General features: G+C 44.2%; 1 protein-coding gene across 1 annotated transcript in view; it reads left to right on the plus strand.

Annotated features, from left to right (window-relative positions):
• The window catches only part of LOC138638528 (saxiphilin-like), a 194,266-nt gene that overhangs the window by 62,158 nt on the left and 118,598 nt on the right, over positions 1-13,510 (plus strand). Inside the window, exon 7 of the mRNA XM_069727906.1 lies at positions 6,478-6,669. Coding sequence (XP_069584007.1) covers positions 6,478-6,669 — 192 coding nt within the window. The remainder of the gene's footprint in view (positions 1-6,477; positions 6,670-13,510) is intronic.

Consider the following 13,510-nt stretch of genomic DNA (forward strand, 5'->3'; position numbering starts at 1 on the left):
AGAGTTCTTGTCTGATTATCAGGATGTATTTGAAGAGCCAAAGTCCGATGCTTTACCTCCGCATAGGGATTGTGATTGTGCTATCAATTTGATTCCTGGTAGTAAATTCCCTAAAGGTCGATTATTTAATTTATCCGTGCCCGAACACGCCGCTATGCGCAGTTATGTGAAGGAATCCCTGGAGAAGGGACATATTCGCCCATCGTCATCACCACTGGGAGCAGGGTTCTTCTTTGTAGCCAAGAAGGATGGTTCGCTGAGACCGTGTATTGATTACCGCCTTCTTAATAAGATCACTGTTAAATTTCAGTATCCCTTGCCATTGTTATCTGACTTGTTTGCTCGGATTAAGGGGGCTAGTTGGTTCACTAAGATAGATCTTCGTGGTGCGTATAATCTGGTGAGAATCAGGCAAGGAGATGAATGGAAAACTGCATTCAATACGCCCGAGGGTCATTTTGAGTATCTAGTGATGCCGTTCGGACTTGCCAATGCTCCATCTGTGTTTCAGTCTTTTATGCATGACATCTTCCGTGAGTATCTGGATAAATTCCTGATTGTTTACTTGGATGACATTTTGATCTTCTCAGATGATTGGGAGTCTCATGTGAAGCAGGTCAGAATGGTTTTTCAGGTCCTGCGTGCTAACTCTTTGTTTGTGAAGGGATCAAAGTGTCTCTTCGGTGTGCAGAAAGTTTCATTTTTGGGGTTCATCTTTACCCCTTCTACTATCGAGATGGATCCAGTTAAGGTCCAAGCCATCCAGGATTGGATTCAGCCGACATCTCTGAAAAGTCTGCAAAAGTTCCTGGGCTTTGCTAATTTTTATCGTCGCTTCATCTGTAATTTTTCTAGCATTGCCAAACCATTGACCGATTTGACCAAGAAGGGTGCTGATTTGGTTAATTGGTCTTCTGCTGCTGTGGACGCTTTTCAGGAGTTGAAGCGTCGTTTTTGTTCTGCCCCTGTGTTGTGTCAGCCAGATGTTTCTCTTCCGTTCCAGGTCGAGGTTGATGCTTCTGAGATTGGAGCAGGGGCGGTTTTGTCACAGAGAGGTTCTGATTGCTCAGTGATGAAACCATGTGCTTTCTTTTCCAGGAAGTTTTCGCCCGCTGAGCGTAATTATGATGTGGGCAATCGAGAGTTGCTGGCCATGAAGTGGGCATTCGAGGAGTGGCGTCATTGGCTTGAAGGAGCTAAGCATCGCGTGGTGGTATTGACTGATCATAAGAACTTGACTTATCTCGAGTCTGCCAAGCGCTTGAATCCTAGACAGGCCCGTTGGTCGTTATTTTTTGCCCGCTTCGACTTTGTGATTTCGTACCTTCCGGGCTCTAAAAATGTGAAGGCGGATGCTCTGTCTAGGAGTTTTGTGCCCGACTCTCCGGGTTTATCTGAGCCAGCGGGTATCCTCAAGGAAGGAGTAATTGTATCTGCCATCTCCCCTGATTTGCGGCGGGTGCTGCAAAAATTTCAGGCGAATAAACCTGATCGTTGTCCAGCAGAGAAACTGTTCGTCCCTGATAGGTGGACTAATAAACTTATCTCTGAACTTCATTGTTCGGTGTTGGCTGGTCATCCTGGAATCTTTGGTACCAGAGAGTTAGTGGCTAGATCCTTCTGGTGGCCAGCTCTGTCACGGGATGTACGTACTTTTGTGCAGTCCTGTGGGATTTGTGCTAGGGCTAAGCCCTGCTGTTCTCGTGCCAGTGGGTTGCTTTTGCCCTTGCCGGTCCCAAAGAGGCCTTGGACACATATTTCGATGGATTTCATTTCTGACCTTCCCGTTTCTCAAAAGATGTCAGTCATTTGGGTGGTCTGTGATCGCTTTTCTAAAATGGTCCATCTGGTGCCCTTGGCTAAATTGCCTTCCTCCTCTGATTTGGTACCTTTGTTCTTTCAGCATGTGGTTCGGTTGCATGGCATTCCTGAGAATATTGTTTCTGACAGAGGTTCCCAGTTTGTTTCAAGGTTTTGGCGAGCCTTTTGTGGTAGGATGGGCATTGACCTATCCTTTTCCTCGGCTTTCCATCCTCAGACTAATGGCCAGACCGAACGAACCAATCAGACCTTGGAAACATATCTGAGATGTTTTGTTTCTGCAGACCAGGATGATTGGGTGTCCTTTTTGCCATTGGCTGAGTTCGCCCTTAATAATCGGGCCAGCTCGGCTACCTTGGTTTCTCCATTTTTTTGCAATTCTGGGTTCCATCCTCGTTTCTCTTCAGGACAGGTTGAGTCTTCGGACTGTCCTGGTGTGGATTCTGTGGTGGATAGGTTGCAGCAGATCTGGACTCAGGTAGTGGACAATTTGATCTTGTCCCAGGAGAAAGCTCAACTTTTCGCTAATCGCAGACGCCGTGTGGGTCCCCGACTTCGTGTTGGGGATCTGGTTTGGTTATCTTCTCGTCATATTCCTATGAAGGTTTCCTCTCCTAAATTTAAACCTCGTTTTATTGGTCCGTATAGGATTTCTGAGGTTCTCAATCCTGTGTCTTTTCGTTTGACCCTCCCAGACTCCTTTTCCATACATAATGTATTCCATAGGTCGTTGTTGCGGAGATACGTGGCACCTATGGTTCCATCTGTTGAGCCTCCTGCCCCGGTTTTGGTGGAGGGGGAATTGGAATATATTGTGGAGAAGATTTTGGATTCTCGTGTTTCTAGACGGAAACTCCAGTATCTGGTTAAATGGAAGGGTTATGCTCAGGAAGATAATTCCTGGGTTTTTGCCTCTGATGTTCATGCTTCCGATCTTGTTCGTGCCTTTCATGTGGCTCATCCTGGTCGGCCTGGGGGCTCTGGTGAGGGTTCGGTGACCCCTCCTCAAGGGGGGGGGTACTGTTGTGAGTTCTGTGGCTGAATTCACTCCTGTGGTCACAAGTGGTACTGCAGCTTCTGAGCTTCCTCCCTCAGGTGTTCTGGTGAGCTCGTTAACTGCTTCATTACTTAACTCCGCCTGATGCTGCTATCCTTGCTCCTTGTCAATGTTTCAGTGTTGGATCTGAGCTTCTCCTGATTGTTCCTGTGACCTGCTGCTCTGTGTAGCTAAGTGCTTTTTGTTTTTTTGTTGCTTTTTTTCTGTCCAGCTTGTCTTTTGTTTTGCTGGAAGCTCTGAGACGCAAAGGGTGTACCGCCGTGCCGTTAGTTCGGCACGGTGGGTTTTTTTTTGCCCCCTTTGCGTGGTTTTGCTTTAGGGTTTTTTGTAGACTGCAAAGTTCGCTTTACTGTCCTCGCTCTGTCCTAGAATATCGGGCCCCACTTTGCTGAATCTATTTCATCCCTACGTTTTGTCTTTTCATCTTACTCACAGTCATTATATGTGGGGGGCTGCCTTTTCCTTTGGGGAATTTCTCTGGGGCAAGTCAGGCCTATTTTTCTATCTTCAGGCTAGCTAGTTTCTTAGGCTGTGCCAAGTTGCCTAGGTAGTTGTTAGGCGCAATCCACAGCCGCTTTTAGTTGTGTTTAGGATAGGATCAGGTGTGCAGTCTACAGAGTTTCCACGTCTCAGAGCTCGTTCTTGTATTTTTGGGTATTTGTCAGATCACTGTGTGCGCTCTGATCGCTAAGCACACTGTGTTTCTGGATTGCCTTCATAACACCTGTCATTAGCAAACATAACAGTGGAACCTCTGCTGACCGCAATCCCTAATCCTATCACGTACACTGGAAATAGCCGTGGAGCGCTCCTAACATGACCTAGGCGCCTCGTCACAGCCTCAGAACTAGCTAGCCCTAGAGATAGGAAAAATAAGCCTATCTTGCCTCAGAGAAAATTCCCCAAAGGAAAAGGCAGCCCCCCCACATATATTGACTGTGAGTAAGCTGAAATCACAAACACAGAGATGAAATAGATTTAGCAAAGAGAGGCCCGACTTACTAAACAGACAGAAGATAGGAAAGGTCACTTTGCAGTCAGCACAAAACCCTAAAAAAGCCACACAGAGAGTGCAGGGAAATATACCTTCCGCACTGACTAACGGAGTGGAGGCGCCCCTCTGCGTCCCAGAGCTTCCAGCAAGCAAGGCAAAATTCACATAAGCATGCTGGACAGAAAAAATAACAAACAAGAAAAAAGCAAAGCGAAACTTAGCTTCTGCTGGAGAAAACAGGTAACCAGGAAGATCCAGGAGCGAACTAGACCAATGCTACAACATTGACAGCTGGCATCGGACAAGGATCCAAGTGGAGTTAAATAGAGCAGCCCACTAACGAATTAGCCTCGTCACCTGTAGAAGGAAACTCAGAAACACCCACAGGCATCAGAGAAAGTCCATGGACAGAACCAGCCGAAGTACCATTCATGACCACAGGAGGGAGCCCGAAAACAGAATTCACAACACACATGTATGTATACACAGAGTGGTAGAGGTATACTGTCGTTTGGTATGAAGTGATTATTCTATGAATACAAAGAAAATCAGGAGATTTTTTCATGTTAAATATATGCATACATACAAAATGAAGGGGGCATATTACATATACACACCTGTAGTCATAGGCTACCTGTTATCTTCCCCCATTTTTTGTGTAACTAAGGACTGTGTTATACATAAGTGAGTACACTGTACACTAAGGGACTGTGTTAGACATAATAAGTGAGTACACTATATACTAAGGGACTCTGCTATACATAATAAGTGAGTACACTAAATACAAATGGACTGTGCTATACATAATAAATGAGTGCACTATATACTAAGGGACTGTGCTATACATAATAAGGCTACATTCCTGTAGCCATGTGCAGTGTCGGTGTGCTGACGACTTTTACATATGCATTGAGCGTGTCCTATTCTGATCCTCAAAATCGGATCAGGACAGAACATTCTCTGACACTCGCGGATCTCATTCTCAGAGCCATGATTTTCATGTATGTGTGAATGGACCTATAAAACTCTCTGAGTACGTGTGCTGTCCGATAAAAAAAAAACCTGGAAGCACACGGACATTTCACCCAAATGTGAGAATATAGAATAAGGGATTTTTCAGAAAACATTATCACTCCATGTCACACAGTGCAGATACAGAATAATATCTACATCCAGGCACTTACTGCTGACATCTCGCCTGCTTAAAGACGCTTTCTCCTGTTTCTTCTCCATCTGGTCAGACCTTCATGTAGACATCTCCCAGCCACGACTCATCTTGTCACGATGATCTTCACAGAACTGAAAATAATAAGGTCACATACATTATACACATACTTATGTCTCCCCCTGAATACAGATATGTACTCCACCATTAATATACTATTAGCCACGCACCATTAAAAATATAACGTGATAAGCAGCACGGTGCCCCCCATTAACTATAATCTCTGCCTCCCAATAATATAAACTATTCAGTCTGTGACTCTCCCCAATTAACTGTAAGGCTCTGTGCACACGGAGAATATATGAAGGTTTTACAGTACAAGCGAAGTGAATGAGATCCCTGAAGTCTCATGCACACGTTGCTTATTTTTTCCTTGCAGATTTGCAGCAGATTAAAATCTGCATAATGTCAATTCTTGCAGCGTATTTGTCCCGTACTAATGGGGAAAATACGTAAAAAAAGCATGGCCAAAATGTTGGAAAAAAGTATTTTACGCAACTTTCTTCCTGCCAACATTTTAGGATATATAGCAGAATTTTCTCCTGCAAATCCTGAACATGTGCACATAGACTTAGTCCCTGTCCTGTATCCCCATCATTCACTATAAGTCCTTGATCACATCAAAATGAATTTGGGGGTGGGAGAAGATGCTATCAGGTACTGAACATCCTCCGCCACCTCCCAATTCATTACAAGTCTTTTCCCACCTTTCAGTCCATTATAAAGGGTCCTATGCTCCTTATCTCTTCCTCTCCCACTCCCCAATACGTTTTAAGTCCCCGATAGCATCACAATGAATTGTGAGATGGGGAGCACCTATAACATCTAGTTCCCCCTGGGCACTGCATAACGATCTCACAATGAATGGTTCTTTGGCAGTAGCACACAGCAATGGTGATAACAGGCAGCTTTATGGAGTTGTTTTTCAATTAGAGCAAATAGCAAGGTAATTGTGCTAACCACTTAACAATCCATTTTAATATGCAAATTGCCTCTTCTGAGAAAAAGAGGACTTAAACTCTATAGCACCACCTGTTGGAAGTAGCGATCCTACAAGTCACAATCAACCCTTTAACGAGTCGTGCAATATGACTTAGGATAAAAGCCAAATCAGTATCTCAATTCGCAGACACGGTGTTTCGAGCTGTTGACCCTCGTCAGTGCGAAGCATGAGAACTGGGTGAGAGGCTCTGGACTGGGGTCTAAGGAGAAACGTTACCCCTTAGACCCCAGTCCAATCCATTTTAACACATTTTCATAAAACCCCAATTTTTTCATTACTTTAAAGTTCCATCTACATACCTACCAGTGGCTTTGTCACATTTTACCAAAAAAAGTATTAAATGTTATTACAGTCTTCCACATAATTATGTATTTCAGCTCCTGTGACTCTGCACTATGCCGTCGCTGTGGTGAAAAATTCGAGTAGCTTCCAACTTGATCAACTAAAAGGCAAGAGATCTTGTCATTCTGCGGTGGGAGAGGCAGCAGGTTGGGTCGCTCCTTTGGACGTACTCCTTAAAAAGAACTTACTGTCGTGGGAAGGACGTGAACTAAAAACTATTGAAAAAGGTACGAGTGAGGCACTAATCAATTCGTTTCATCCATAAAATTGTATAGGACTCGACTGCCCCCATGTGTCTCCTGGAGAAAATATAGTGTATGGCACCATATGGATCTTAAGGCACTCTGAATATCCTAAGTACAGATCTGTGCACATTATGTTGTGTGCATATAAGGCCTTGTGATCAGAGAAGTTCTCTAAGTGCCACCTAGAAATGACTATATTCCCACAGTATGGATTCATTCGCTCTGGTAGACATTATTAGGTAGTGATCACACATGCAATGCAGTTTTGGTCTAAATACGTGCAGTTTTTATTGCTTTCCACAGGTTGCACAGCATCAAAACAAACTCATAAACTTAAATCCCTAGCTTTGGCCAGGCACTAACTAAACAGAACAGGCCCTGGCAAGCAAAACAGTTGTTGTCCATAGCAACCACTGATTCAGGAGCTTCTCACTAAATTGGAATATCATCAAAAGGTTAATTTAGTTTCAGCCTGCTGAAAAACACTAAGGGACCTTTTTAAATGCTTAGGAAGCCTTTGCAGGTGGTTTTTGTTAATTGTTCTAATTTGCTGAGATAATGACTTTTGGGTTTTCATTGGCTGTAAGCCATAATCATCAACATAAACATAAATAAACACTTGAAATAGATCACTCTGTTTGTAATGACTCTATATAATACATAATTTTAACTTTTTGTATTGAAGAACTAAAATAAATTTAATTTTTGATGATATTCTAATTTAGTGAGAAGCACTTGTATTTGCGGTTCTCTGTGCACAGCCTGTGCAGACTCTTCTCAGAGAGGGATTCTGGCCAGTATTTCTCTTCAGATCCAAAACCCATCCAGTCTGGCCAGCTTCCCACAGCTGACTGACTAAGGTGTACAGCTTGCCTGGTTATATGCAGTGCTAGCCCAGTACCAGCACCTCGACCATTGAAAATAATATCCTCAAAAATAAAATACATCACTGCAGTAATATTATCCCTTAATTAGCCCCTACTGTAATAATATTACCCATCCTAGCCCCCTTGTGTTTCATTTGTGGCTCCAGCCATGTGTTCTCCCATTCTGCCCTCATGAGTCTCCATTCTGCCCCCATATCATGTCCCATCCTGTCCCATTTGATCTCCCATCCTGCCCCATATGATCTCCATCTGTCCCCATGTGTCACATGATCTGGCCCCTTCTGTCACATGATCCTGCCCCATCTGTCTCATGAACCTGCCCCATCTGTCCCATGATCCTGGCCTATCTGTCCCATGATCCTGGCCTATCTGTCCCATGATCCTGACTCATCTGTCCCATGATCCTGCCTCATCTGGCCCATGATCCTGCATCAACTGTCCTATGATCCTACCCCATCTGTCCCATGATCCTTATCCATCGGTCTCAAGGTCCTGCCCCATCTGTTCCATGATTGTTCATCATCTTTCCCATGATCCTGCCTCATATGTCCCATGATCCTGCCCCATGTGTCTCCACCATCTCCATCCTGCCCCATAGGTCTCCATCCTGCCCCATGATCCTTCTCCACCTGTCTCCATCCTGCCCCATGATCCGTCACCATGTATCTCCATCCTGCCCCATGTTCCTGCCCCATCTGTCTCCATCTTGTCTCATGATCCTGCACCACGTGTCTACATCCTGCCCCATGTTCCTGCACCATGATCCTGCACCATGTGTATCCATCCTCCTCATGTTCCTGCCCCATCTGTCTCCATCTTGCCCCATGATCCTGCACCATGTGACTACATCCTGCCCCATGATCCTGCACCATGTATCTCTATCCTGTCCTATCTGTCTCCATCCTGCCCCATGTACCTGCCCCAACTTTCTCATCCTGCCCCATGATCCTATACCATGTGTCTCCATTCTGCCCCATATTCCTGCCCCATGATCATACACCATGTGTCTCCATCCTGCCCTATGTCCCTGCCCCATCTGTCTCCATCCTGCCCCATGATCCTGTACCATGTTCCTGCCCCATGATCCTGCACTATGTGTCTCAATCCTGCCCCACGTTCCAGACCCATGATCCTGCACCATGTGTCTTCATCCTACCCCATGTTCCTGCCCCATCTGCCTCCATCCTGCACCATGTGTCTTCATCCTGCCCCATCTGTCCATCCTGCCCCATATTCCTGCCCCATGATCCTGCAGCATGTCTCCATCCTGCCCCATGTCCCTACCCCATCTGCCTCCATCCTGCCCCATGATCCTGCAGCATGTGTCTGCATCCTGCCCCATCTGTCCGTCCTGTCCCATATTCCTGCCCCATGATCCTGCACCATGTGTCTCCATCCTGCCCCATCTATCTCCATCCTGCCCCATGTTCCTGTCCCATCTTTCTCATCCTGCCCCATGATCCTAAACCATGTGTCTCCGTTCTGCCCCATATTCCTGCCCCATGATCATACACCATGTGTCTCCATCCTGCCCTATGTCCCTGCCCCATCTGTCTCCATCCTGTCCCATGATCCTGTACCATGTTTCTGCCCCATAATCCTGCACTATGTGTCTCAATCCTGCCCCATGATCCTGCACCATGTGTCTTCATCCTGCCCCATGATCCTGTCCCATCTGCCTCACCATGTGTTTTCATCCTGCCCCATCTGTCCATCCTGCCCCATATTCCTTTCCCATGATCCTGCAGCATGTCTTCATCCTGCCCCATGTCCCTACCCCATCTGCCTCCATCCTGCCCCATGATCCTGCAGCATGTGTCTGCATCCTGCCCCATCTGTCCGTCCTGTCCCATATTCCTGCCCCATGATCCTGCACCATGTGTCTCCATCCTGCCCCATTTGTCTCTATCGTGCCCCATGTTGCTGCCTCATCTGTCTCTATCGTGCCCAATGATCCTGCATAATGTTTCTCCATCCTGGTGTCCAAACATTTTGTAGCTTTCTGCTTTCAATAAAATACACTTTCTCCTTACCTGGCTGTGGTCCAGCATTGTTGTCTCCTCCATTCATTTGAAGCACGGACTCGCTGGTGTATGACCGTGATGTCATACACTGGTGACGTGTGCGCTGACGTCACTTGCCAGCCTGTGATTGGTTGGCAGATTTTAATCGAGGACGCACGTTCAGTTAGTGCACCGGAAAGATCCTCCTGCCCCTGGGGCCCATGGAGCAGAAGCTGCCCAGTCCAGGCCCCCTCTGCTCACCGGACCCCATATGCCAGTAAGGGCAGTAATACCCTGATGGTGGCCCTAAATTTGCAGGTTAATAGAGTTACGTTGATGTCCAGTGCCTTACTGAAAATATGGCTATCGGGAGAAAATGTTCCTCCTGGGTAGCGTTGAGCGAAACGGGTCGTTCATTTTCAAAAGTCGCCGACTTTTGGCAAAGTCGGGTTTCATGAAACCCGATCCGACCCCTGTGCGGGGTCGGCCATGCGGTACGCGACTTTCGCGCCAAAGTCGCGTTTCAATGACGTGAAAAGCGCCATTTCTCAGCCAATGAAGGTAAACGCAGAGTGTGGGCAGCGTGATGACATAGGTTCTGGTCCCCACCATCTTAGAGAAGGGCATTGCAGTGATTGGCTTGCTGTCTGCGGCGTCACAGGGGCTATAAAGGGGCGTTCCCGCCGACCGCCATGTTACTGCTGCTGATCTGAGCTTAGGGAGAGGTTGCTGCCGCTTCGTCAGAAGCAGGGATAGCGTTAGGCAGGGTCCATTAACCACCAAACCGCTTGTGCTGTAGCGATTTCCACTGCCCAACACCACCTTCGGTGTGCAGGGACAGTGGAAGCTACATTTTTTTTTTTTCCCCTCAGCGCTGTAGCTCATTGGGCTGCCCTAGAAGGCTCCCTGATAGCTGCATTGCTGTGTGTACGCCGCTGTGCAAACCAACTGCTTTTTTCAAAGCACAAATCCTCTTGTTCCTTCCTTTCTGCACAGCTATCTTTTTGGTTTGTACACACTTTTTATTTAATTTGTGCATCAGTCCACTCCTTATTGCTGCCTGCCATACCTGGCTGAGATTACTGCAGGGAGATAGTAATTGAAGGACACTCCCTGTTTTTTTTTTTTTTTTGTGGGAGATTAAGATTGACATTTCTGCTAGAGTGCCATCCCTGTCTGTGTCATCTCTCACTCAGTGGGCCATAGAAAGCCTATTTATTTTTTTGCTTGATTTGGGTTATAAAATCTACCTGAAAAAATCACTACATCAATCAGTGGGAGAAAAATATTGGCCTCAGGGCTTGTGTGCCACTCTTGACTCCTGTGTGCATCATCACTCACTCAGTGGGCCATAGAAAGCCTATTTATTTTTTTGCTTGATTTTGGTTCTAAAATCTACCTGAAAAAATCAATAAATCAATCAGTGGGAGATTAATATTGGCCTTTGGGCTTGTGTGCCAGTCCTGAGCGTGCCATCTCTCTCACAAATAGTGGGCCATAGAAAGCCTATTTATTTATTTTTTTTTGGTTTTATAAATTCTCCCTTAAAAAAAAAGGGAGATTAATATTGGCCTTTGGGCTTGTGTGCCAGTCCTAAGCGTGCCATCTCTCTCTCTCAGATAGTGGGCCATAGAAAGCCTATTTATTTATTTTTTTTTTTAATGGGTTTATAAATTTTCCCTGGAAAAAAAAAAAAAAGTGGGAGATTAATATTGGCCTCTGGGCTTGTGTGCCAGTCCTGAGCGTGCCATCTCTCTCACAAATAGTGGGCCATAGAAAGCCTATTTATTTTTTTTTTTTTGGTTTTATAAATTCTCCCTTAAAAAAAAAGGGAGATTAATATTGGCCTTTGGGCTTGTGTGCCAGTCCTAAGCGTGCCATCTCTCTCTGTCTCTCAGATAGTGGGCCATAGAAAGCCTATTTATTATTTTTTTTATTGGGTTTATAAATTTTCCCTGGAACAAAAAAAAAAAAGTGGGAGATAAATATTGGCCTCTGGGCTTGTGTGCCACTCCTGACTCCTGTGTGCGTCATCTCTCACTCAGTGGGCCATAGAAAGCCTTTTTTTGTTTTATTTGTTTTCTAAATTCTCCCTGAAAAAATCATTTTATTTTCTTTGGTTTCTAAATTCTTCCTGAAAAAATCATTTTATTCTATTTTTTTTTCCTAAAGTCTCCCTGAAAAAAAAAAAAAAAAACCAAATCAGTGGGAGATTAATATTGCCCTTTCTGCTTGTGTGCCAGTCTTGACTCCTGGGTGTGCCATCTCTCTCTCTCTCTCCAATTGTGGGCCATAGAAAGCCTATTTATTTTTTTTTTTTTGGTTTTATAAATTCTCCCTTAAAAAAAAAGGGAGATTAATATTGGCCTTTGGGCTTGTGTGCCAGTCCTAAGCGTGCCATCTCTCTCTGTCTCTCAGATAGTGGGCCATAGAAAGCCTATTTATTATTTTTTTTATTGGGTTTATAAATTTTCCCTGGAACAAAAAAAAAAAAGTGGGAGATAAATATTGGCCTCTGGGCTTGTGTGCCACTCCTGACTCCTGTGTGCGTCATCTCTCACTCAGTGGGCCATAGAAAGCCTTTTTTTGTTTTATTTGTTTTCTAAATTCTCCCTGAAAAAATCATTTTATTTTCTTTGGTTTCTAAATTCTTCCTGAAAAAATCATTTTATTCTATTTTTTTTTTCCTAAAGTCTCCCTGAAAAAAAAAAAAAAAAACCAAATCAGTGGGAGATTAATATTGCCCTTTCTGCTTGTGTGCCAGTCTTGACTCCTGGGTGTGCCATCTCTCTCTCTCTCTCCAATTGTGGGCCATAGAAAGCCTATTATTTTTTTTAGCTTGATTTGGGTTCCAAAATCTACCTGAAAAAATCACTACATCAATCAGTGGGAGATAAATATTGGCCTCTGGGCTTGTGTGCCACTCCTGACTCCTGTGTGCGTCATCTCTCACTCAGTGGGCCATAGAAAGCCTTTTTTTGTTTTATTTGTTTTCTAAATTCTCCCTGAAAAAATCATTTTATTTTATTTGGTTTCTAAATTCTTCCTCAAAAAATCATTTTATTCTATTTTTTTTTTTCCTAAAGTCTCCCTGAAAAAAAAAAAAAAAAAAACAAATCAGTGGGAGATTAATATTGCCCTTTCTGCTTGTGTGCCAGTCTTGACTCCTGGGTGTGCCATCTCTCTCTCTCTCTCCAATTGTGGGCCATAGAAAGCCTATTATTTTTTTTAGCTTGATTTGGGTTCCAAAATCTACCTGAAAAAATCACTACATCAATCAGTGGGAGATAAATATTGGCCTCTGGGCTTGTGTGCCACTCCTGACTCCTGTGTGCGTCATCTCTCACTCAGTGGGCCATAGAAAGCCTTTTTTTGTTTTATTTGTTTTCTAAATTCTCCCTGAAAAAATCATTTTATTTTATTTGGTTTCTAAATTCTTCCTCAAAAAATCATTTTATTCTATTTTTTTTTTCCTAAAGTCTCCCTAAAAAAAAACAAAAAAAAAACAAATCAGTGGGAGATTAATATTGCCCTTTCTGCTTGTGTGCCAGTCTTGACTCCTGGGTGTGCCATCTCTCTCTCTCTCTCCAATTGTGGGCCATAGAAAGCCTATTATTTTTTTTAGCTTGATTTGGGTTCCAGAATCTACCTGAAAAAATCACTACATCAATCAGTGGGAGATAAATATTGGCCTCTGGGCTTGTGTGCCACTCCTGACTCCTGTGTGCGTCATCTCTCACTCAGTGGGCCATAGAAAGCCTTTTTTTGTTTTATTTGTTTTCTAAATTCTCCCTGAAAAAATCATTTTATTTTATTTGGTTTCTAAATTCTTCCTCAAAAAATCATTTTATTCTATTTTTTTTTTCCTAAAGTCTCCCTGAAAAAAACAAAAAAAAAAAAACAAATCAGTGGGAGATTAATATTGCCCTTTCT

The sequence above is a fragment of the Ranitomeya imitator genome, chromosome 5, assembly GCF_032444005.1.
Source record: "Ranitomeya imitator isolate aRanImi1 chromosome 5, aRanImi1.pri, whole genome shotgun sequence".
Lineage (NCBI taxonomy): Eukaryota > Metazoa > Chordata > Amphibia > Anura > Dendrobatidae > Ranitomeya > Ranitomeya imitator.